This window comes from Megalopta genalis, chromosome 2 (assembly GCF_051020955.1).
Source record: "Megalopta genalis isolate 19385.01 chromosome 2, iyMegGena1_principal, whole genome shotgun sequence".
Lineage (NCBI taxonomy): Eukaryota > Metazoa > Arthropoda > Insecta > Hymenoptera > Halictidae > Megalopta > Megalopta genalis.
Window position 1 is genome coordinate 37,107,790 of NC_135014.1, and position 27,280 is coordinate 37,135,069.

General features: G+C 43.5%; 1 protein-coding gene across 2 annotated transcripts in view; it reads left to right on the plus strand.

The window, feature by feature from the left end:
• Lapsyn (Leucine-rich repeat activity-regulated protein at synapses) overlaps positions 1-27,280 on the plus strand; it is a 94,261-nt gene that overhangs the window by 2,440 nt on the left and 64,541 nt on the right. The window contains exon 2 of one of the 2 annotated variants that reach the window (XM_033479079.2): positions 8,861-9,010. The exons of the other annotated variant lie outside the window; for it this stretch is intronic. Within the exon in view, the coding sequence (XP_033334970.2) occupies positions 8,950-9,010 (61 nt within the window). The 5' untranslated portion in view covers positions 8,861-8,949. The remainder of the gene's footprint in view (positions 1-8,860; positions 9,011-27,280) is intronic. 2 annotated transcript variants of the gene reach the window in all.

Below are 27,280 nucleotides of genomic sequence, written 5' to 3' on the forward strand. Positions count from 1 at the left end.
TAGCGCCCCTGGTGTAACCCTTTGGGATGCGTCAGCAAGGGGTGAGGAAAATGGCGGGTCCCGACGGGATTTTTGTGTGAACAGCAAGGAAGATCGTATTAAGAGCGAGTCGAATTACATTTCCTTGAGTCGTGGGACAAACGGGCGTCCTTATCGTCTCGGGAGAGCTAATCTTCTTTCGAGCACGTTGATAAATCGTTCTTCGACGACAGTTTTTCCGTGCGCGTACGACCGAGACGAGACAACGGTTGTGCTACGGGAAAACGGAGCCGTTTGTTATGTAAACACACGGTTACTTCGTTGACAGACACAAATACTGTCGCGATAAAAATGGTCGTCGGCCATCTTGAAAGCGATACATCTTGAAGGCTCGCGAAGGTAGCTTTTTCTTGCGGACTCGCGTCACAGGGGGCTGGAAACCGATACTTTTTTTTTTCTTTTTAATGAAAAGAGAAGAGAATCCAGAACGAGCGGTAATTGCAGCCTCTTTTAAGCCGGATTTTTAGGGGATGTGGAGCGAGGGCCATATGCAGATTGCCCTCTGGGGCACTGGCCTGACTCCGTTGGAATTCGGGGCACCGAAGCCACGCCCACTTCGGTCATTTATCAACCCGTGCAGGGTTTTCCAACATAGCATTCCCCGGTTGAGACGATTGTTCACGTTTTGTCGTCTGGTAGTACGGGTTTCAGGTGTTCCACTTTTCTCTGTTTAGATTTTCTCTCGTCGATAGGTCATAAATAGTTTGCGGACATGATTCATTTGATACGTAAGGCTTTAAGAAAACGTGTGGTAGGTTCTGCTGGAAAATTCTGTGGTTGCTGACCTCGGCGAGGGTCCTTCTGGTGACTCGGTCAGCAGCACTGCCCTAGGGGGCAATCGGGGGCGTTCCCAGGGCAGCGGAACGATTGTTGGCCGCGCCTGCCTTAAATAATCGACACTTCGAAATCGGGTCGGCAGCTTTCGGCGCGCGCGAAGACTCGGAAAGAATGTGGGGAAAGCGTTTAATTAAAATAATACTCGTTGCGAAAATCGCGAACGATGCGTTCCTCTCTCTTTCTCTTTCTCTTTCTCTTTCCCTGGGGCACGCGGGCCGAATATTCGCGCGCGTAATTAAAATTTCCATCGCTTTGAATTCAGTCCGAACGGCGCGCCCCTTTTCGCGTATTAAATATTATAGTCCCAGCACGCATTCGCGGGCGCAGGAGGGATTCGTTAACTTTTATCCGCCATCTCTCTGCCTCGCTATTTCGCTGTTGAAAAACGAGAACCGCGCAGAATTTTCCCGTTCTTCCCTCTTTGCCGTGCCCGATTTTCGGTTTCGTTCCGCGGAATATGTTCATGAATTTCCTGTAAATATTACCTCCAACGGACTCGCGGCATTTTGATCCCGGCGTATTGCGGACAACGAGTGCATTCTTTTCGGTCGTTTTTCGTCGAATCACGACCGTCGCCTCCGGCCGGACACCTTGCGCGCGGTGTCTGGCCGAGTCGCGGGTGGATTGCAGCCAAACGAAACTCGATAAACCAATCACGTGCCATCGATTCATTTTCAAGTATAGTCGGACACGGCAATGGGAGCGTTAGACGATGCGGTCTCGTCGATATTCCATCGATACGGATAAACCGAAACAAACTTGGAACTGTGTTGCCTGCGACGCGCGGGACTCGAATCCCGCGAGTTTGTTTTGCTCATTAGTCGAATACACGTTCATTAACCCAGTCGCGTTGTGCCTCCGGTTCTGTCGATAAAAACAGGTAGCTATTACTGCAATTTCGAAAATTTCACCGGGAATTCTAAATTGCTATGATCGTTAATAGCTAATAGATCTGGCTCTAATTATATCATCGAAGGATAAATCGATACCGTTGACGAAGCATCGAGGCGATTTTTCCTATGTTCTTCCAGTCTTTCGTCCCCTCGTCCCTTGTTTTAGAAACACCCGAATAGGTATCGAGAAGTGGAGCCACATGTGTTTGCACGAAATCTCCCGAGTCCTTGCCATTGCCGAGCAACGTGACCTAAAATTTCCGATTCTTTTGTCAATGACTGTGCAAGCACGTGTATCAGGTTCGCGTTCGGTCTATGCAATTACTGAATTCATTCAGGAGTCATGCCAGCCCGGAACAATGCTTGATAGCGAATACAAAAGTTTCCTCGTTTCTGATCTCCTTTCCTTAGACGACTAAATTATTGCCGCAGATCCTGTTTCTCCGCAAGTTCAACGTACATACCCCTTCACCTAACCCCCTGTACAGTCCAAGTACACCAGAATTCCACTTCTAGCTGGCAGTTTAAATTGTCAGCTACTCGAACTAGATAATAAACGTTGTTCACAGAGAAATGGGTTCGAAAATCTGCGAAAAGAATATCGTGCAGCCCCGGTTGCCGCGAAACAGTCGGAATCACTCTATAAAGTCTCGACCTCGAGCCAGCAGAGTTTTAAAATATGCAGAGACCAAGAAGCAACATTTATTTCTCTATTTACGCACTGTATGGACAAAAAATATAATATACAACACAGAATGATAGACAAGAAAGTTTCCGAGAGAAGAAAAGAAATGTAACGGAACAGGAAAAATGACGCATCGTGTACAGGATAAAGTGGATGTTAGTATACTATGATCAGTTGTAGACCGTGAACTCGGTTTTAAAAGAATGCGTTTTAACATGCATAACGGCGGACGACTCCGCGACATCTGAACATTATCGTACACACATCGCGCAGGTTATTTTCTGCGACTTCCCTCCGTGCCGGGTTAAGAGCAAAAGGGTGGAGAAGGAGGAGGAGTAATTGTATCGCTAAGAGAACGCGAGACAAAAGTATCGATGATGCGTCCCTTTGGCCCGCGAGGGAGCTACGAAAATCGAATCCGTCAGAATCAGATTTTAATAAAAACGTCTTGCGCCTTTTGCTGGAAGAAGACTCCTGTCTTCCATCGACTCGATCCGTCATTCGGATTTCCATATGGCGAAACATCCAGCACACGTCACAGAACTTTCTCTCGGCAAGAGGGCGGCGCGCCGTGGATCGTCAAAGGACGTAATAATACGTCGCAGAAGAGAGAGAGAGAGGGGTACGACAAGCATTACGGTTCGAATCGCGGACACCCCCTCCCACTTCCGGGATTTTTCCGGGGGTACCGAGGAATTTTCCGAAGGTTTTCCGGGGATTTTCCGCGGGTTTATCTGGAGTTTTCCGGGGTAGTCGAAACGAAGAACGCCTCGCCCGCGAAGAAAAGCGCGACTTCCGGCGGTGAAAGAAAGATCGCCGTGGAGCCCCCTTTCTATTCGAAGCTGAAACGCGTGCGGCGTGAGCGGTCCGCTCGCGCGTTACACAATCAAGCGAAAGCAATTATTCCCTCGCGTCCGCCCCCGTGAATGGGGACGCGGCGAATGCACAAGGATTATTGCAATTTACGCATGATGCAACGTCGTTTAATTATGCGTTTAAATACAAGAACGAGCGGCGCGTGCCTCGCCATCGGTGGATCCCAGGAGAATCCTACTTTATACCTTGTTATAGGCCGCCTTCAGCAAGCGTGAACAGTGCCTGTGCGAGCAAATCGGCAGTATTCAACATCGTTTTTCCGAATATGTACCTCGGATTGTCCAATGACATTTCATGATCATAATTATTAAATTTATTTATTTATTTATCCATTCATTCATTCATGTATAGGGGTAAAAAATATCTTCTTACAGAAAAAGAAACAGAAAGAGGGAGGTCATAAGAAACCATCAGAAGCATTTTATCTTAAATGAATTATAATTATTAAAAGAAAAAAGACATTTCCATCCGACGTTTGTGTCTTACAATTAACGAAACAATTTTTATTTTGCACAATGGTCCGCAGTCCGCAATGATTATATTGTTCTCTTGCAATTTGATCGATGTTCGTCCTCAGAGTGTTATCCACCTGTCCCATGATTGTTTAAATAAAAGAATTTACGTTTAGTATATATCAACGTGTAATATGCTGAGCGAATATGGCCGACAAAGGAATACGATCAGGATAGAAATAGAATAGAATTTGTTTCACAAATGCTGTTCGAGAATGGCACCTCGATACCGTGGGAGCATGGTTTATCTCTTCTCTCGTATTCGTCCATGCCCGTATCCATAATCATCTAATCTATAATCCGTTTGCGAATTAATGCTCAAACGATTCGGTTCCGTAATGGTATTCTGCAGGAAACGCGGCGTCCAGTCGGAGCCGAGCCAGGTTCGTAAATAACGGAAGCAGGCGCGAGCCCGTACGGGGGTTTCCGCGCGATCGCTGGTCGCGCGAGCCATTAGAGGGCCGCGGCGAAGGATGAGACCTTCCGCAAACCGCGTCTTCGCATTCCGTTCTTCGGAAAGAATGGATCGCGGGTCGTATAACGAGAGGGCGTGTCGCGCGAAGCAACGTAACGATAAATGAATCCTTTTGTGTCGCGCGCAGGCGAGTTGTCGTCGGCTCGGCTCGGCGGCCGTCCCGTCGTGTCGTTGAATTCTGTATCGAAACTGGGCGACAGGGGTGGCGAAACTTTTCCCCGTGGCACAGAAATGGTATTCCGGCCGGCAGCAGCCCGGTTCGCTCCGTTTCACGGTTGTTAGCGATATTTTTGATAATTGCGTATCGTTGTGTGCCGGTCTCTCGTTGTTGGCTCGCGATCGGCCAATCGATAGCGCATTTCCACCGCGATCCCGGTTCACGGTAATTGATACCCCGTAAAAGGCCGTCTTTAATCGGCTCCATGCACTCGCTCTCGCCCTCGCTCTTCCCCGGGATATTTAACATTTAAATATTGAATGGGCGCAACGGGCGATCGCCGCGAATATGAACGGCCCTCGATCAAATAGCGGGCCGGTGCGGCGCGCTTTTTTTTTTTCTACCCGGTTTCCACCTGTTTCGGATCTCTTTTCCGACCAGCGGACCTCGTTCCTCTTAATTTTCCAACGGTACCGGCATTGTTCGCGCGGAATATCCTCGCGGAAAGAAAGCGCATTACGGAACAATCGGAGTTTTACACCGGGACACACCGACGGCTCGCTACGGTCCGGTCGCCCGGTCGGCCGCCTTTTCGAATATGCCGTTTAATTATCAACAATATGCCGGTTCTATTAAAATCCGATCAACCCGCCCGGAAAGGTTTTATTCCGACGCGAAATTGGATCGCTTCCGGCTCGTCAAACCGGAGCCGATCCGCGAAGCGCCGCCGATTTCCGAACGTAAACCGACCGGCGGATTACGCGCTGCGGAAAACTTTTATGTCCCCGTTCCCAAGTCTATTTACGGATCCATGATTTATTAGTTCAACTTAGTTTCCCGGTTTAAGCCGATAATGTGACCGTAATTAAGCTCCGATTTGAGAACCGACCGTTTCGGACCTCTAATACCCCGACGGTTTTTCCGTTCGAGGTCGAACTATTAGGTCGAGTCCGATGCAGCTAGGTAAAATGTGCTCGTATTTATCCGGTATGAGAGCTTTTGCTTTCGCTAAATAGATATGGGTTCGAAATAAATAAAGGAAAAACAAGATAAATGTATGATAAGAAAACGGAAGTTATTTATGACTCGACCGTAGAAAATGCTAGTTCGGTAAAGAGTGGACGAAATTGCTTATTCGAAGCGCCGCGTCCGTCGAATCGAATATTCTGCAACCGTTTTGTTCGCGTTTACCGATTCGTTGCACTTAACAGTCTGACAACGCGTCATCTTTCGGGATTTTTTTCTCTCGAGTTTCTAGAAAAACGAGCCGCGAGGCTCGAAGAATCGCGACTTAGTATGCTCGGATCTGCCGGTTTCAATTCCGACCTCCGAACATTTCCGGGAGAAATTACCGTATTCCGTTCGAAAGCACGTATCTCGGGCTAACCGTAGTAATTTTTCGGTTGGAGAATATTAAAGAGCGTCCAAGTTATAAATATGTTGCGAACCGTCTCGCTGAGAAGTTATTTTACTAAAGGCGTTGCACGGCGAACTCGATTCCTCGTAGCTGGATCGCCCGGAATGAAAAATTCATGAAGATTCCTTTAATACACGATTTTATCCGGCAAATGACCGAAGAGTTTCCGAGCGAATTAAATATCCGACAAAACGGCGATCCGATCGAACGCGCCCGAATTTGTCATTCTTTCGGCGGCTTTTGAAAACGCGTTTCGCCCGCTAACGATCGCAACGGTTTCGGTAACAAAATCCGTACGTACGCGTTTCTTTCTGCGAGCAATTTTTTTTTTCTTTTTTATTTTGACGCGTAATTTTTCGTTCGTCCCGCGAAACGAGACAAGCAACGCGGCTGAAAACGTTGTTTGCGCCCGAACGTAGTCGCATTACCATTCGTTTAAAAAGTTCCCGGCAGCCTCGAGACTACCCCGTCTCACCGGATGAGGGTTAACGCCTATCACCGAACCTCTTAGCTCTTAACTTCCGCTAACGAGTGCAATTATTTGCAGCTACTTAGCGTAATCATTCCGAACTAAGTTTCTTAAGACTCGGGGAAATAAATGAGTTATTTGCCTCCTCGTTTCATCCTCGCTACGGCTCGCGCTTCCGCGAAATCTCCTCAAGGATGCGTTCTAGCTTCTACTGTTCAAGCATCGATGTTATCGATCCTTTGCAGTCGGAGCCGTTTCAACTCGAAATCCAAAATAGTTGTTCTGACCTATTTCCTTTTTATACGATCTAACGCATTCGATAGATATGAAATCGAATTTTGTGACTCGTGCAACGGTTACTCTTTTAACAATTTTTAAAAACATATAAACGATTTTGTTAATACTAAAATTATTTTTAGACGTGATATGACAATTTTTAGTGGCGCAATCGGTTAATTTGTGTCTCTCAAGTTATTAAAATTAAAAAATTATTCGTAAAACTTGAAACTCGCGGTACGGTTCCGAATCTGATTTCACCCTCGCATTCGTCGTTTATAAACAGACCGCGAATCTTCATGCGAAATGAAAATTCTCCGCGTATCATTTTTTATCTTCGTCCGTAAAATTTGGAATACGTTCCGCATTCCGCTAACTAGAATTTAATGCATTAATTAGATATTAGAAGAAAATGCCGGGATGCCCGCCAACGTCACATTATTTCCAATTCATGAAAATCGAATTACCATTTAACAGCAGTTCCCCGCGGCCAACGGAAGAAAATTTTAATTTCGCTCGGAGCACCCGCGAACGTAAAGATAACGGCTGGCAATTTTATGGGTCCCCGCAGACCCAGCTGGAATTAGAGGAGGAGGCAGGATTCGTCCGGGCGTGCAACGGCCAGCCGTTCGCGAAAGGAGAGAGTCGCATAAATCGGGTTTCAGCGTTTGTACACGGTCGAGCAGATTTCGGTGTCACTCGAACGGCCGGCGCGCGGTGGGGTTCAGTGGCTATCCCATTCGTTTGTTAATTACTGGATATTAATTTCACAGCGGCGCGGGCCCGACCGCTTGATTAATCACGGTTATTACTTCGGCCCCCGGAATTGAAATGGTCCCGCGTTATTATTTCATAATCGGCCGCCGCGACGATTTCTCAGGCGATCGACAGTGGTTGAAAATGACGCGGGATCCGCTTATTGCCGGAACGTTAGCCGCCCCTCGACGACGTTAATTCCGTCGGTGGCCGGTACCTCTGCTCTAACGTATATTCGGCCGATAAACGAGTCCGCCGCCATTATAACCGGGCCGTGTCGTTAAACCGGGAAACCTGTAATGAGGGTTGCCCGCGAGGATTTTCGATGAGCCGTAAATTCACTCGGCCCTCCGAATGGCCCGGGCACGCGAGAATTAAGCTGTTGCTGGCTTGTTTCACAGATGCACCGCGTTTAACGCCAGGCTCGGAAGCTTTCCACGGCTGCCAGAAATCCCTCGCAAACACTTTCCAACCCGGTGACATCGCAGTTTCCAACCACCGGATTCCTTCGCGCCGCGATTTACCTTCTTGTCCGGTCGATTTCCCACGGTGGAACGAAACACCGATCTTTTTTGGACATCATCGAGCAAAATCGATTGCTAGAATTTTCTATAGCTTCATTGAATCTTCAATAAGCGATCGCCGCAGAAGAGAACACAACGAAAAATGAAAGAAGAAAAAGAGAATTAAGAAGTGTAGAAAAATTAGATTTACTTTATTGGTCGCAGCTATTTTTTCTAATTGTTAAAACCTTATCGCTGAAGGAGCGAATTTAGGTATTTTAGACCTTGGATGGTTTCGAGCGAAACTTGAAACCGTTAGTTGAATTCTGATAGTATTGAATGCAATGGGTTTTTATTTTATACAGTTGTCCAACGATGAAATTGCAATAAAGTGGGGCGACTAAATGTTTAGTGGTCGGCGGGAAGCCAGATTTATATTTAAATTGTTTAAGTTGCATTTCTTCTCGGTAACTTTTTTTCCCAAAAGAAACGATAGCGTAATTAGTACAGTAAACGGATGAAATGAAGACAGACGTGCTAATTTTATTACAAACGTTTATACATAATTAAAAAGCATGTACTCTCAGACACAACTGGCTTACTTCGTCTCTTTGCACAAAGCTTTCTAAACCGACCCTCCGCCTTGCTAATTCGGCAAAGACTAACACGCAAGTAATTCGGGTCAAGATAAACCGAGCTTAGTTGGCCTACGGTTTAGGATTAAGATTATTTGTCTTGGCAAAAGATATTTGCCGACCTTAAATCGCAACTAGCTTGCCGCGCAATTAATTTATCCGCGAGCATTTGGCACTAGCGGGCGAAGGACAAAGCGCGTGAAACGTAACACTTTTCCTCGCCGTCCTCGGCGACGCTATAGACGTTATCGCGGCGCTCGCTAATTCTCAACCCCCTCCGCGGAACATTGTCTTCAGTATTTCGTTTCACCTCGATTAATCATTTCCCAGCTATTCGAGAACGCGGACCTACCACCTGAAACTTTTGAGGGCTGTTCTCATCGCTTCAACGTTAACATTCTCGTGACAAAAAGGCTGTAATGCTTCTTGGTGCTCCACTTTCGAAGACAAGTTCATCGGCTATCGACGCAACCGCTCCCGGTAAGTCTCTTTGTTCTTTGTTACCACGTTGTGGATCTTTGAGGATTAACCCTTTTCGCGTATAATAACGAGCCGGGGCGAGGATTTCACGTGTAATCTACCAAATGCGAATGTTATCCGTTTCTTTTGAAAGGGAACAAAACTTGATCCTTCGGTGATCCGTATCCAGGAGTTCGGGTGAACGTGTAGACATACAGGAATTTAAAATCGGATGTTTCCATTAAGGAGATTGTTGGAGACAAAGAGGTCTGGCCGATGTAGACGCGAAGAGCGCAAAACGCTAAGGGGTTAATAAATTAAAACTGTACTTTTATGGAAGCTTACTACTGTTTTAACGGACTGCCGCATTAGTGCCCATAAAAGTCGGACAAAATTAAATTGACTCTGTCTAACCGAACGATTACATTCGTCGTTAATAATTTCTTGCAGGAATAGCACAACTTGGACTGCAGAGATTATTTTGCGTTCTCCCCGCTTCCTAGTTGCAAATTCAACGAAGTAGTACCATTACGGTTTACCAACGCACTGTCCAACAAATTGTCATTGTCCGAGGTCCTCGAGTTTGCTAAATTGACCGAGTCCATCGAAAAAGCCCGCGAAAAGTAAAGAATCGCGAAAGCGAGGAGATGATCAGCGCTTGGCCATTTTTATTCGAAAGTAAAATAATATGTATTTCGGATAATTACAAAAGGCAATAATATTTCGAATAATTGCAAGATAAAATAATATTTCAACCGATGTCATTGTCCGGGGGCCCTTGAAATTGCTAATTGACAAGAGTCCGTCAAAAAAGTCCGCGAGAGGTAAACAAAGCGCAAAAGCGACGAGAAGATCGGGGGCCGCGGGGAACAGGAATAATTCGCAGGATAATGGCGAATGGCGGGTCGACAATAGCAGCGAAATAATTTCACCGCGTGCAACAAGCGCCGCGGTGGAAGCTGTTCGGGATATATTTTTGAGTTCGCTTGGGGGGGAAAAAAAGGAGTCGGCAGAATCAGAAAAGTTTTTCAGCGGAGTGGCTCTCCATTGTATGTTATCGCGAGCCCCGACACCAAGTGTCGGGGATAGTCGGGGATAGTCGAGGGATGAAGGGCCCTCGAAAAGGTCCGCCGTTCGCTGCGAAACGAAATTCGTTATTCCGTTCGGAAATCTCTAGGCAGAGGCTGGAGGCTGTCTCGAAACCGCGCCGGTTGCCGCCCGCCGCGCCGCGCCGCGCCGCTCGCAAATCGATGGTCTAGTTAAAGCTGCGTGCACGACACGTTAACGAGCGTTAATGAAAGAGTGACGGTGAAAGAGAGGAGCGAAAACGGCGAAAAGGGAGGAAACTCGGCGAGGATGAGTCTCGGTGTATATACGTATAGAAGTTCTTTTGCCCGGTTCACGGTGCTAATGTTTACGAGCGATCGTTAGAACGTTCAAGAAACCGAGGTCGAAAACTTTTTTCGCCTTTTAACGTCCCGATTTTTAGCACCGCCATAAAAATCTGTTGCTTTTTCGGCCGCGCTGACGACCGGCTTCACTATGCTTCTTACACTCTGAGCAGTGCCTCGACTTCTCATTCTCCGTTGGATCCAATTTGCCGTTGATTGATAGAAATTCTGTTCCGGTATTATTCTGCGGACTGGGCAACGTAAATGCATAAAATCCGCAGTTTACTTATTTAGCCTTTTTGTTGTTCCTAATGTGACAGCAGTTTCTTCGATTTAATTGTCCAAACATTTAGCGATTGAACGAACCATTTTAACAATTCGGGCCAAAATTGACCTAGATACCGCCTCGCGAGGATGAACATAGTTTTTATTTAACACTATAATACCCTAAGAAAGCGTGTTTCGTACGATGTTTCCACCATTTGATCACTTCGCGTTGAAACTTACGAGAGATGATTTTTACTCCACGTGTATTTCCTTTAAGATGTGTCTCTGGAAGTGAAACAATTTGTAGATCTAAAGCGCGAATTAAAACTAAGTATCATCTCTCGTCGTCTGCAGGATGTACTTCCTTAACGTCAACATAATTTATGTAAAGTAGCTCGATGCAATTGCAGTAGTACCTCGTTGGTCGCAACCTCTGGTACCTGAATTAGTAGCTGCTGTGTAAACACGTTCCACATGTAAATAGCCCAATCCAAGGCGATCCATATGCAACGTTACCGATATACACTGATCAGCAAGGATTTCATTCGGCGCTGTATTGAAAAGTAGGGGGCGGGGGACCGGGACAATTTACCCTAAAAAAGATTTGGAGAGATCTATTTACTTAAGCCATTAGCTGCCAAATTTTCTTTTTTTTGAATTTTTGACGGGAAAAGTTATGTATATGCACAAAAATGTGTGTAACAATATAATTGTATTCAAATTATGTTTTGTTGTGAAAATATCTTATATTTTCTAAAAAGTCACAAATAGGGATTGTGGCAGGTTGCATGAATAAAAAAATATTTGTTTTAATTGTATGAAAAACAAAAGACTGAATAAGTAACACATAGTTACTGTAAACCTCTAAATTAGATATTTATGTATGGTATTTAATTATAATATAAAATCCAAACCAAAAATATCATGCTTCAAATATGATAATTTTGTTGTGTTCAACTTACAGATGATTTCCAAATTTGTTCACCTGTTAAAGAGAAACGAAACACAAAATACACACCGTCTGCTATAAACAATATTTACCGATATGTATAAAATCGTGGCAGTTAATGGGTTAATAAAAGTATTATTATTAGACTGCGAGTTTGTATGCAAAATAAGAATTGCCATCGTTAATAGCAAAATGTAGAAACTACATACACATTTATTTCTGTTCTTAATCATTTTAACGAGCGGACAGTAATACAATAATATATTCATATCGTATAAATGCTTTTGCTGTTTTCCGTTTGGTCTATTCATTTTCGTCATAAATCCATAAACTCCGCGGTCTAATTATTATAATTTAACGGGCATAACTCTCATTGTGCCGATAAATCAATTTAGTATACAACTTTCTACCGCATGAATTTTCATTATACGAATAAATGTTCAACGATGTTCTTACTGCCCCGGTCACACCGAAATGGTTCCCACGATTAGTTGGGATAATCGATTGCGCTTCGACCGCGCGTGCAGATATATCGGTGAAAACGAGTAAAGATCCGCGGGCTATTATTCGCTGTTTGACGGCTCGATCGCTGGCGAAATTAACGATTCCGGGCGTCGAGGGTCGGGCAAGATACTCGCGTGATCCCGGTGCTCGAGCTTATCGCAATAAATTTCGAGGACAACGGACCGAGCCGGGGATTCTTCCTGAAATTAGCCGGGAATTTCATTGCGGAAGTTGTATACGCGAGCGCGGGAGCCCGGGTCCGGGGGTAGGTGTAGAACAAGTTGTGTGTGTATCGCGTTAGTTCGGGTCGAAGTGGGCGAAATGGGAGAGATGGGCGAAATGGGCGAAATGGGAGAGGGCCAGGCGAATCGTTGCCGATTTCCTTCCATCGCATCGCATCGGCACCGTTCCCGCGGAATTGCGATTTTTATTCCCGTATCGAGGGAACGGGACACCCGGCCGGCCCGACCGTGCAGAAGAGCTCCGACGATATGTTTCCCAGATGCGCTCTCACGAGCGCTGGAAATATCGCGCCACTCGAAATTCGTGTCGAGCCGGGAACAGGTTTTATCGGTTCGAGCCGAGTCGAGTCGGGTCGGGCCGAGCCGAGCCGGGCCGGATCGGGACGAACCGTATTCGATCCGATCCGATCCGATCCGATCCGATCCGGCGACAGAGTGCTTGTGTAGATCCCAATGCTACCCGGTAGCGATTTTCGATCCCTTGTGTGCTCGAATCATGCGTTTCGAAGTGTATCGGTGTTTGATTAAGCTATCGGATGACCTTTGACCTCGGGACGTCTGCCTTATTTTACAGAAGACCGAACGATCCATCAACCGTTTATAGTTTCGTCTGTCTTTAGAGCACTCTGTTTGTTCAATCGTCATCAGCCAGATATGCCAATTTGACACGCTTTGTACCGTTTCGATCATTCGCAGTGCCGTGTTTAATTAATTGCGAAGGACGAGGCTCTTCTCTTCGCGGGAGTTTAGGGTTCGGTGGTATTGATTTTTGACCGTTCAGCCAATTAACCCTTAACGCTCGTACAAATGGGCCGTGCTGTAGAAACGAGGGCGCGAGAGGTAAGTGCATGTGAACATTTTTGGAAACGGTCTGACAAATATCAAACAACCGTATACGCATTGCAATTATCGAATTGCGAATCGTACGTCAGAAATGAGTAACTGCAATTCGATCCACGCGTTGTCAACGGATATGGGAAAATTTTATTTGAAATGGAAATAATTGACTTCGAACTGTCATTTTCAATGCTGTTATTTGTAAATGAAAATAATATCGATCCATTTGAAACAATAACAGTTTCAAACAGTGAATTGTTACGTTGTTCTTTTACTTCGAATACGCCGACAGGAATACGATCATTAAAATAATGTGCAACAGAAAGAGTTGATTTTAAGAAACTTTTACGTCGATTTGCTTCGAGAGAAACTCTCTCTCGAAGTAATTTCTTCTTGAAGAAATATGCAACAAGATTTTATTTTAAAGAATCGTTGCATCGATTTGCTTTGAGCAAAATATTACAGCGCGCCATTGTTGCGAAACACGCAAGAAGGGTTTTTTTTTCTTTGAAAAATAATTCCTATCATCGAATGATCAATTGACACAGCTAGATTGGTCGTTTTGTCTTGCAGAAATGTCGATGATAATATCAACACAAATCAGGCTCAGAGCTGATAATCGGTCCTTCACATAATTATCAAGAATTTCACAATTATATCAAATAATTAAAAAAAAAAATAATATTTCGAATAGTTACGAAATGAAATAATATTTCAAATACATGCAAGATAAAATAATAGTTTACTATTATCTCCATAGAGCAAACCTTTTGCTTCATTATCGGAAAATGATTGTACAAAGACTCTCCGATGTAGCTCTGCCAGATGTCTGAAGTTATTACTACATTTGGTGGCTAACGTAACAGTGTGTACATTAAAATAAAATTGAACCTGTTAAAGGAGGAATAGCGATTTGGCTCGCATCTATCGCCGCTGGATCGCAATGCAGGTCGGTAACGATTCTCGATCGCCCGACATGCACCGCACCTCGCCCTTTTCGCTCGAATAATGCGTTTGGAAACGGCGCGCGAAGTGTATCGATGTTTGATTAAACTTTCGGCGACGGATAACCGGCCCCCGCGCACCTTTCACCCCGCGCCATGTGTCTTATCCTGTCCCGCATCGGCAGAGACGACCGAATAATCCCTCCGCTGCTTGTATTCCCCGTGAAATTGTCCTTCTCGGAGGGCGCGGCTCGAAAAGTTCGAGCAGCAATTCGCCCCGTTTCAACGAGAAAGGAAGATTCGGATCTGGGAACGTGTCGCGCGTAGCCTCCGGAAATATAAATTTTCCGACAGGGCCGAAAAATAAAACGCTGTTTTATTGAATCCAATTTCGGACGGGCCACTGTTCTATTTAAAATCGAATCCACTTACAAGTTCGGCTGTCTGGCTGGCTCGCGTCGGACAGCGAAATTGTATCTCGTTCGACATCCTCTTTCTCATTGTTATCTCTGTTTGATCTTTTCGATGTAATTTCTAGCGAGCGAACGTATCTTGTTTCGGCGAGTCCCGAACCGTTCCGATCCTATCGAATTATCAAGGAAAATGAATTTATAATGTATAGCTCGGACAGAGAGAGAGAGAGAGAGAGAGAGAGAGAGAGAGAGAGAGAGAGAGAGAGAGAGAGAAGGAGAGAGAAAGAGATGATTTTCTGCGAGCTCGTGCTAATCAATCCTTCGGTGTCCAACTTTTAAATGGTTGGAATTATTAAATGCTTCGTTTCGTAATGAAACGAATGTGACAGAAGATTAAACGAGTATGCGTTGCAGAATTAATTTTTCTCGACTCGCTTTTTTTCTTGCTGTCGCAAGATAAAAGAAGAGAAACAATTGATTGGACCACTGCAGAGTAAATTTATGCTTTGTTTCGAGTAACGCTGTAACAAATGATTGACGATAAAATCATCGTGCTTCAGTTTTCCTTGTAATGCAAACGAGGTACAGGTGCGGCCGCAATCAGTCAGACAAACATTATGTGTATATTAAGTTAACCGATTCGTTTGTATTAACAAAAATATGAAAAATTGTACAACAATGATATTAAGATGATACGTTATACAAAAATGATACAGAACTTAAATGGAACCATCATAGGCTCGTAACGCTTGAAAGGCATTCCGTCAAAATTCTGAAAGTGTAGAAAAAAAGTTCGACGTCGATCCATATAATTTATTTACTGTAACGAAACTTCGATTCGAAGCTGAAACGAATGAGATAAGACAATAACTCGTAGATAAATGAAACACAAGCGTAGAGGATTAGAAACGACTTAACCAGTATGAAATGAGAGAGAGAGAGAAGCTTCGAATGATTAGCATCGTTTGTAAAGAAGGATCGCGCGATCCGCGGGAAAATATGCAAATTTAATCAAGAAACGGATGCTGGGTACGCCGTAAATTCTTGGAACGGAGCAATTATCTCGGGATCGTATAAAGAATATGATCCTCAAAGTCACGATGCAGATCGTCGGCGTTCCTCGGAATAGCAGTACGAGGCGCAAAGGGTGAATTACCGGTGATAAGATTTCGGTGTTGCTGGAAGAACCTCTAATCAATCCGGTCTTCGAGTTTCTCTACGAAGAAAATCCTTGAGTGGCTCGATTCACGGACGCGGGACGCGAGCGATATTATTTCGCCGACTCGGATTCGAGGGATTCGATTACCAATCAGGGACGGAGAGCACCTGGGCAGGGCGTGGGAGGGGTGCACGACTCGATCCGAAAAAAGATTACAGCCGGAACGACGACGCGTTTCTAAAAAGCGAATGAATCGGGATCCAGATACGGTGTCGTAAGTCGATCGATCGATCGTTGGGAAGACACCTGCCGGACACCTTCTCGTCAGCTGTGCAATTAGCGGTTGTAAGCAGAGGCCTGCGATTCAATCCGCCGGTATTTTTATCGATTCGTCGCCAGACTCGATTAAGCCGAGGACACTCCACTGGATCGGCTGTTGACGCTCTACTAGGATAATCTCAAATCGATTCGGCTCCATTTCTGCACCAGAGAGCCCTTTCTGTCTTTAGGCTCGTAGTCTGCTATCAGTATTCCATTTAATCTTCGGCTGCGCCGACAAATACAATCAATTTTTCTTGTTTGGCGAACGTTGAACGCACCGGCTCGCAGAACCGTGTCAACACCTTTTTAAACGATATTTTGTTTTTAAACGGAACAGCTTTTTTTTCAAATTCGATCAAATTTATATACAGGGTGTTCCACAATTATTTTAACAGCCGAAAATGTGGGGTAGCCGAGGTCATTTGAAGTAACTTTTTCCTTTGCGAAAATGCGATCTGCGGCTTTGTTTACGAGTTATTAACGGAAAACACTGACCAATGAGAGGTGACGGCGCGAAGTTCGAGAGCCCGCAGCACGAGGCTTTGACAGATAGTCGGGGCGGTCTCGAGCCGCGTTCGAAGTATTGAACAAATCACGAAGCGAGAACGTTCCGGATTTTTTTTCACTACGTAACAGTGATATTTTTTAGAAAAACGCTGTTCACCTTTACTTTAGAACGTCTGAAGAATATTTACTAATTTTTCGTACCCGAAATAGTAAGTAATTTAACCGTGACGACCGTTTTAATTTTCTAGTGTGCATGACACCTTGTGTGTAACATATGAAATTTTTAAGCAAGGTGTACAGTGAAGATTAACAAAGTACGTAAATGATATTTTAATTTAAACAATTCCGTGTCCGAACACAGTTCAACGAATGATTCGCAAAGCTAATTTAATAAATAATAATCGTATTAAAGAACGTAAGGGATATGTTTGAGAAAAATATGAAAAATATTATCAATCACCTTGAGAAAACCTTGATATAACCTTGATATAACCTTGACATATAAGATTATGTATCAAAGTTATTGATAATATTCTTCATATTTCTCTAACAAACATATCCCTTACGTCCTTTAACACGATTATTATTTATTAAATTAGCTTTGCGAATCATTCGTTGAACTGTGTTCGGACACGGAATTATTTAAATTAAAATATCATTTACGTACTTTGTTAATCTTCACTGCACACCTTGGACACCTGTATACAGGGTGTCCCAAAAATATCTCGCAATTCGGAAATAAGGGGTTCCTGAGCTCATTTGAGGTAACTTTTCCCTTTGCAAAAAGTCTTTTCGAGGCATCGTTAATGAGTTATTAACGAAAAACAGTGACCAATGGAAGGCGAGTTCGGCTGGCGCGAGACTGCCCAGCCAACGAGCGCACGAAGCTCAGTTCCGCTCATTCTAGCGGCAACTGATCTTGCCTCTCATTGGTCACCGTTTTTCGTTAATAATTCGTAAACAAAGCAGCGGATTGCATTTTCGCTAAGGAAAAGGTTACATCAAATGACCTCGGGAACCTCCCACTTCTAGATTGTGAGACATTTTTGGGATGATACCCTGTATATATATATTTTTTTATTAACTTAGAGCATTTACAATCAATTCCATCATGGAATTGTGAGTTTTGTTGACGATTTACTGTGACACGAGGAGAAGTAACTTACACGATTACGTTAGATCATTGAATATTACATACAGTATGGTATAATTTATATCGTATAATTTAAACATTGTTTCACCAAACAATAGCAAACAAATTGTTGTGAACGACTACAATTAGTCCAATTACGGTGAAAATGTGTAGACGTAATTTCAGACCGCGGAGACATAGGAAACAAGACGGTAAACTTGTTCAGGCAATCCTGCCTAAAGATCCGCAGTCTAAATGATTTCGAAACGAGGACGACGTCGACGACGACTGTGCGCGTCCTTGAAGGAACGTGGAGGAGCCAGGTCGCGTTGGCGCGATAAATTGGGGTCGAGAACGCGGCATGTGCGACGCAGTTTTTCTTCGACCCGTATCAAAAGCAGGGGAATAGAAATAAAAGGTTTGCAACTTCTTTAAATTCTCCCGCGGTAAACACGTAGCGGCGGGTGCCGCGTTGCACTAATAATTCAATTGGAACACGGCAAGACTTCGCATTCGATGCAGAACCGCGCTCGCGGCGAACCATTTTCACGGCGATCGAATGACCGGCGTTCGCGGAATAAAAGCCGGGCCGGTATTAAATTCCACGAAGCTTTATGCAGATTCCGTGCGGATTTTTATGCGCGAGCAGAGAAATAATTCGCTGCAATGGATGTAACGTGCCGCGAGGAGCACAAAGGTTCCGCGAATCGCTGACGGCCGCCGCTCGCCGAATCTGTTGAACCGTGGTTACTTACTTTCGCGGTCCGGAAGAGTAATGGAAACTTCGGCGCGCAGCCAGACGACGACGCGACCGAGAGCTTTTGTATATCGGGTAACAACGGCGCAAGTAATCTTACCAGAACGGCGCTGTTCCGCGAGCTAGATCGGTCTGTTACGTTGTTCGGGATTAACTTTCGAATTTGAATGGCGCGCCGGGTGTTGCCGGGGGGCTGGTTACGCGCGGCCGTGTCCCCGAGGGCCTCCTCGAACTCGGAACAGGCGGATCGCGGGCGTAAATCAAATCGAAAGAAACCTCTAGGACCCCGCGAACCTGCCGGGCCGCGTCGCCTCGCCGATTGTTAAATCGAGCTTTCGTTCGATTTCCACCGTAAATAAACAACCTGCAGCTTCCGTGCTGCTCTCGCTGCTCGCGCAATAAAACTTATCGAGGGAAGGATTTTTCGCGAGTCGAACGGCACCGAGATGAAATATTCGGGCATTTTTGGCTTTCGCGAGTAACAGTAAGAGTTGATCGGCGCTTCTTCGTTCTGAATTATTCCCCTAATAGGACGAGTCAGTTTTTGTTCATTGTGTATCCTCGTCCGCTTTCTGTTGCACAGTTTATTGTTGAAGTTTATTATTATTTAGTTTATTGTCGAAGTTTATTAGAATAAATAAGGGAGACGTAGAGTGAGTTTTGAGGCAAAGGGAACTTTGTTGGACATTTATTCATAAAATAAAAATTTCTGTGATAGAACGTTGTATACTAAATTGATTTATCGGTACAATGATAATTATATTCGTTAAATTATAATAATAATTTTATTAAGTAAATAAATAAAGTAATGATATAATATATAATAATAACAGCACCTCCGATCGGTAATATACTAGAAATTGGAAGAAACTCCTTTATCCGAACATTTATTTTTACAATATTCTCGTATCCGTACGTTCTATTATCTAATCGCTGTATTATTGCAGTCAATCATCACTTAGTGGAGAACTCGAATGGAATTATTAGATAACAGAATCTTTTGACATCAGGATATTACAAAAATACGCCTTCAGATAAAAGAGTCTTTACTGTGTATAACACTCAATAGTAGTTGCTTAAGAGAATACATAATGATAAGACATCATTTGATATGAAGCTTTTATACGACCATTTGTATCACATTTTTATAAGAAATGTTATTCAACTATTCGTTTTAACCAGCGATAATGACTTTATCTGAGTGGGTTAACATCACAGCGGCGTAAGCCAAATGTTCCTCATTGTGAGAAACGCGTATTATTTAGTAACACGTGTATTGTTTACTGTCTAAATTTATTGTTAAAATAATTTACCGTCAAGTTAATTCAAGTTAATTCACTCTGCAATTTATTTCACTTGTTTTCTTAACATTTTAGCTTGTATACGTTTTCGAAGATCTGACTTGCTCCACTATGATTCTGACCCACCCATTTAGTTGTCGACGCGCGAAGTCTTCGCCACGAATCGGACAAGTATAGATAGTATATGCTAGTATACGCTTGTCCTTGACTTCCTCTCAATTTTAGCAGAATATTGGCACACTTTTTCTAGAATCCACTTCTCTTCGTATACTCGTTCGGATCGAAAGGAATCCAAGGCTTCGTGTAAGCGGAAGTTGCGAGAGCCTGTGCCCGCTCGATCTGTTCATCGAGCCTAAATTTAGCCAGCCGGCGCGTCCTTCAATTTAATTCGTTCTTCTTGACCCAAAACCGGGTTTCCTTGTCCGTCTCGCGACCGCTGGACAGCTTTCGGATTATTAATGAAGCGAGAGGAAAGTTCGATGTAGCTGGCCCGCCGCGTTTCGCAGAGTAGAGGAAGCCTTCTCGTCGACCCTGTTAATGTCTCGAGCCGGCAAATTTCGGGACCGGGTAGAGGACGACGATCAGGTATCGGGACTTTAGAGGTTCGTGCGTCCGGATGGCCGAAGCGAAACGAAGCGGAGCCGAGCAGAGCGGAGCGGAAAGTGGCTCTAGCGTACACTCCGGCAATATTGCGCGCTTTCGGCTATGCGCTCCAGGGTCTCCATCGTATTGGAAATTAATTTTCCTCCGGGAATGCATTCGATAGCTCCCTGTACTGCATGTTGTTCTAAAATATCTTTCCATCGGGCGTCCGGATCCCTCCTCTGTTTGCCGCGGACGATACTCGAACCCATTTCATGGCTCGTGGAACTTCCATTAGCGGCGCAGTTTCCGATAGAAATCTTATTATTAATATTTCACGTGTCACGGTCCCGGACCCGGGGCTCCGCCGACCGCGCCACCGAAAAACAGACTTTAAACGTCCCCCCCGATGGATTTTACGCTTTCCTAAATCGCAATCAACTCGACCGGCGACCGACCTTTTCCCGAGCGCGCGGAACCGATTTTATTTCGCCGCGGCCGGCGCACGGCTTTTAAATGCACCAGCAACATAATAACAACGGTTTTTAATGGGGACCGAGAATCGACTTGCGGTTTTCCGGCAACGAAACGTTCTCAGTTCCGTCCAATGTTTATCGACGGACAAGCGTTATTTTTAACGTTTTAAAATCTTTGCTACTTCGGCTTTCACAGCGCCACAGCTTTTTCATAATAATTATTTATATCTTTTCCTTTCGCCGTTTTATTTCGTCTTGGCCTGCAAATATCCGAGAAACATCTTGAAAACTAATATTTTATAATATATAATATATACATTTTATAATATATTTTAAATATATTTTAGAGTAGTATATTTTACATATATTTTAGTAATACATGCCTAATATGCTTTAGAAGTATATTCTAAAAATATTTTAGTAATATATACCAAATATATTTTAGTAGTATATTTTAAATATATTTGAATAATATATACCTAATATATTTTAGTTTTCATTAAAATTTCAATTTGAACTCGTCCCAACACACAATAGCGCCATTTCCTCGTGGCCACTATACTGGACGGGAACAGCAGACTCGTTAATTGATATGTTGTCGATGCAGCAAGAAATAAATCGCAGTAATAAACGAAGCTTAAATGACGAAACGCATCTCGATCGTAAAATGCGCAAAGATAAGCCCATTTTTCACTCAATGCATCAGCTACCAGCATTTGTTTCGTTATCTTCGTTGCTATAATAATTCATTGAACGCAACGTATCTCTGCTGCGAAATATTGAATCAGTTCAGCAAAGCAAAGTTCTATTCTCCCTTGAACATTATGCTGTGCAGAGTACGGCTTTAAATAACAGCGCGTAATCATATTTGTCTATTATTATGTAAATTACGAGATTGTAGTTACATCGCATTCAGGCTGTAGCGTATTTGTTTAATTTAAGCGCTAACCAGGCCGCGTTGTTTACGCATTCATGGCAAAAATGAGAAATCACGGAACAGCGAGGACATCAAAAGAATGTTAGTATTTGCTGCTGAAAAAAATTATAGGATGCGTACATCTTGGATAAAAATTAGCCGTACTGACGATAACTCTGCGAAAAATAATCACACAATGACGACTCCTTTTTTAAATTAAAGTTTGAAACCTCTACTTTAAGATAGCCTTCATGGAGTTTAAGTTTAACGCATTGTCGCCACTGTAATCATTTAAATGTGAGGTCATGCTTGCATTGCCAGCAGGGATTGAAAAAGCAAGGGTTACTTTAAAGTGCTGTAACTTTCGGAGAAAAAATCGCAGTCGCGTTTCTTTCTTTTTTAAACAAAGGGGAAGGTTCAAACTTCGTTCCACTGCAAACCGCATCCCCAAAAGAAATTGTACAAAGTCCGTGCATTTCGTCAAACTTGGCCATGTTCGATACGACAAACATGGCCTCGCATTTAAAGGGTTACAGTGGCGAGGGTGCATAAAACATGAAAAAAAGTGTTCATCATCCCGCGATGATTTTTCGCGGAGTTATCGTTAGTCGGTGGTGGCCCACTTTTATACAAAATATTTCCATGCTACAACTTTTTTTAAGCAGTGTATGCAGTATCAATGTAGCGCGGATCGTCGATGTAGCACGGCGAGCTAGTAGCATGCAATCAAAATGTATGGAATCGCGTAGCGCGGTGTATTATTTATTTGCGGTACGCCGGCGCTTCACCGTGTTCGTTCCCTTAATTTTCTAATTGATCTGCCCACGGAGGAGCCTCGTCATTATTGTTGCAAGGCCGCGGAACGATACATCAGGGTCACGCAATTCCATCGGAGGATCGATGGCACGCTTTGTTCGCCGCGGAACCTCGCATTCTATCGTGGTCCACCCGATCCGATTGATTCCGCACGCGAGATATGAAATACATTATTAATATCGGATGTCGGTGCAACAGAAGCTCCGCGGTGTCGGGTGTCTCCTGGAACGCGCGAATGGAAGGTCGATGGTATCGCGATCACCTCGCCGATTTTCCCGCGCGATCCACGTTGTTTCGTGTACAATGGCAACTCGGGACCGAAAAAGATCATAACTGTCTAAACTAAATATTCGTCGACATGATGCTCCTGATACTTTCTTAAGGAGAATACACAAACGCATCGATCAATGCAAAATGAATTCTACAGTCTCGTAAAAACGAACTAGGATTTTTTATTGAATAGAAATTTTTGTATTGCGATTTATTCAGAATTTTTGCTTTACTTTTTGTAAACTAATCAAATATTATATGTAGTTTATATGTAAAATATAAGATACACATATATAGAAAATATGGAAACATACAGAAATATAAGAAATGCGATATATGAATAAAGAATGGATAGAAAGTGAATAAAAAATGAATAAAATGAATACAAAGATGCAACAAATCTAAGATACGATAAAATGTAAGTTCGTTGAGATGTGTTAATTGAAACTGCTTGCTGGACAATGGAACGAAATGCTTGTAGTTCTGCAAAAGATTAGCGCGCATTTTTCTCCTCTTTCGTACGTATGACTGTGCGTATGACGACTTTGATGTACGATCTGGTTCTCCAAGGAAAACATTTGTAATTTATATACTACCGTGATGTGTCTTATTACAAGCAGCTGTGTGTAGTCTTCTTTTAAAGGCTACACCGCGCCACGTATACAAAGGAAATTGTCATCCCCTCGTTGTCTTCGAGTTCTTTCGAAAGAAAGTGATATTGTAACGAGAGGAAGAACGGGAAACTGGGTTCTGGAATGTTCAGATTATATTCTCAAATATTTGACCGTCGATATGCCCGTCCGAGTAGAAATCTTGAATCGAATTTGCGACAGAAGGTTGTATTTTAATACAACTAATATACTATAATATATAATATAACAACTGTACTTCTAATATAACTCACATTTTTACAATAATGCGCAAGTGTCCAAATACTTCTTCACGGCGTTGCACGTGTTTCGCATAGAGAAGGTATGCGAACGGAGGGTTGATACCTGTCCCCGGCGATTGACCGAGGAAATGGTTGCCCTAAATTAGTAATCGGAGAGCACTCTGTGCACATACACTCCTAAAATATAAACCTCGAAGCTGATTACGGCAGAGCCGTGCAATTTCGTGTGCCGTGCGCGCGCGTCTTTATAATTTCAGGAACGCGGCGAGGGTTGTATGAGCAGTGTATCCGTCTGGAGGGCAGCCCTGTATTTATTACACTGTCAATATTGGTGGTAACAGGGTCCGGAAGCTGGTCGGCGGCGATCTTGAATGGAATCCGATGGGATTCCTTGAGGTACGAGTGGATTGTATGTACATCGTCGGTGGCAGCAAAGGGACTCGCCATCGAAACGACGCGACGGACCCGGGCCGCATTCTTCGCGAGCTGCCGGCTCCTTTTCGCGTTCGTTACCGCGATCCTCTTGGGCTGCAACTGCGCTTTCTTATGAATATTAAGGCGGCCGACTCGGCCCGGCCCGGCCCGGCCCGGCCCGGCTTGGATCGACCCTCTCTCCCGCCGTTATCGTTACTATCGTTATTAACGCCGGCCGATCGAAGACTCGATTATACCGCAGTTTCCGTTCGACACCGAGGCCGCGGGGTTCATCGATATTCCTCCCGGCATATTGGAAAGAATGCTTCGCCGGGCCGATCTTCTTTTGCATCTTTAATTAGAACGATTATTCCCATGGATCCTGCACCGTCCTCTTCTTCCTCCTCTGCCTTCTGCCTCTCGGCTTCGGCTTCAACCTCTGCTTCTTCACCCTCGCCCCCGCCCTCCATTCCTCCAGGAAATTCCTGGTTCTACCGGCGTCCACGGCTAACACGCTGGGAGCCGGCGATAGCTTATCTATAATTTAACGTAATTAGAAGTAGACACTCTAAATCTCCGGCCGTCACCGTGAATCCCACGGTCCTATCTTCGCGGATCAATTTTCGCGCGTTTACTCTTTCACGGGCCAATGCCGTGCCAGCACAGCGCACCCGAGCGAGAACACGCCCCTCCTCGACGCGCCTGTCACGTCAGGTGAGACCATCGTTGTTCAGGAAGTTCCTCGGTCACCGTAGTTCCCCGTGAAACGGCGATCAAACTCCGCGCCGTCGTTCCGGTTTCTCGGACGTTTCCGAGACAAACGTCAACCCGACGCTGTCCTCCGTTTCTGACAAAAAAGAAAAAAAGAAAATATGAAACAGTCTCGAGGATGATCTAATTTGGGACTGCGAAAATCGTTGGTTCGTTCTTCATTACGGGGCCGGAGAAACTAATTTGCGAATTTTCTCCGCGAAGTTACAGCGGTTCGAAGATCATTTTGCGGTCAAAGTTTATCGATCCTCTCGGAATCGTGGATAAATAGTTATTATTATTATTATTTGTTTACGGGCTATTAGAACGCTTTTAAATCGTGCGGATTAAATGCACATTATAATCCGGAAAAGAAATAGGGCTGTAAAAACAGTTCTAATTTTTTAAGAGGCAAGCAAATCTTCTGTTGAAAAAGAACAAACTTAACGATACAACGTTAAGGATTGTTGCTTTTTTTACGTTGCTAATTGTTCAACAACAATTTTGTTTGCAAGCAAGATGAATTCAGTACGTTGTTAATTTGATTTTTATTATTATTATTATTTATTAATGCATGTACACGGGTAGAAAAATCCTTTGCTACAGAAGTAATAAAAGTAAAGAGATTATATATATAGCCGTTGAACGAGTACAAAGAAAGAAAGATTTTCTGAGCTGCGATCCGAGATATCTGGTCCAATCGTTTTGTAATCAGTAGACTGCGGGCGTTTATGCAAAATTTATATGTCAAAATATGCAAAAAATGTGTGCAATACTAATGCAAAATATATTCGGAGATATGAAATATGTGTGCAAAAAACATGAGAATTATATAGAAATTGTTTTATTATTTGCATTATTTACTACTACTTACTACTGCTACTACTACTACTGTATTTGCTGCTATTTATCTTAATTTGCATTACAATGTGTTACGATTATTTTTTCTATATTCTGGTCTGACAATTTCTGCCTTTTATCAGATAAAAATAATTTATTCATATCACAGGATATGATCGAAACATACGTACACTTTTACTGATTACTAATTAGCGATCAGACAGATGAAATGATTGCGAAGCAAGCAGCACTTAGAGCAAATATTTCCAGTAAATTTTCGTTTTTATTTTCTCTTGCCTTTATAATTGTTGATTTATAATTGTTAGTTATCCATTTTTGTGCACAATCTGAGCGCGAATTAGAGCGAATTTACTGTATCTCTAGCCGAGAATATGAACGCGCTGCTTGAAATTCCTGTTTACATGGCTGAATCACCGAATATCGAATACGTAAGGATTCCGCCTACCAAACTGAAAACCGGAAGCGAAGCCTTGGAAACGTTGGCTCCATTGTTGCCGGGAGAGTTCATCGCGGACGCCGATAATTAGCAAATGAAAGCGTTCATACCCTTCTCCACGACGAGCAATCTCAATTTAATTGTATCCTAACAATTATGCTGCGCCGGCGAATAACAAAACTGCGGCCATCTTCTTCCTTTTACCGGAAAATGTAAGCCACCGGTTGGCCCCGTATCGCTAATTACCATGCCGCGGCCCTTCATGGAAAATAAAAGTGTATCCTACTCCGAGCGCGACCGATGGCAACTGAAACGGTAATTCATTTAACCGCTTGCATAAATTGCAAAATGATTTTCTAACCTTGCTCGCACTTTCGTCGCGAACGCGTGAAATCTGCATTGCGATGTTTTCGTTGGAATTCACCCGCGTAGGATTTATAGGGATCTCAATCCAAATTGTATTCTTGAAGTCTCGTATCGCATAAGAAATGTGCAAATTTTGATGGATTTTTGATATCTAATTTGCAATAGAGTAACAAAGCGAGCAGGTGCAATAAAAGATTGTGAAGAAGCTGGAAGAACTTAAGAGAACTGTTGCAACGTTGTTAACTTGCGAAAAATATTCAAAGAAGAAATTCATTTTTCGTTGTTCTCTCTTTCTCTTCAATTCAAATTGTATTCTTGAAGTCCCATATCGCATAAGAAATGTGCAATTTTTAATGGATTATTTCATACCTTTAGGTTTTTGATATCTAATTTGCAATAGAGTAACAAAGCGAACAGGTGCAATAAAAGATTGTGAAGATGCTGGAAGAATTTAAGAGAACTGTTGCAACGTTGTTAACTTGCGAAAAATATTCAAAGAGGAAATTCATTTTTCGTTGTTCTCTCTTTCTCTTCAATTCAAATTGTATTCTTGAAGTCCCATATCGCATAAGAAATGTGCAAATTTTGATGGATTATTTGGTATCTTTAGATTTGATATCTAATTTGCAACAGAGTAACAAAGCGAACAGGTGCAAATAAATGATTGTGAAGATGCTGGAAGAATTTAAGAGAACTGTTGCAACGTTGTTAACTTGCGAAAAATATTCAAAGAGGAAATTCATTTTTCGTTGTTCTCTCTTTCTCTTCAATTCAAATTGTATTCTTGA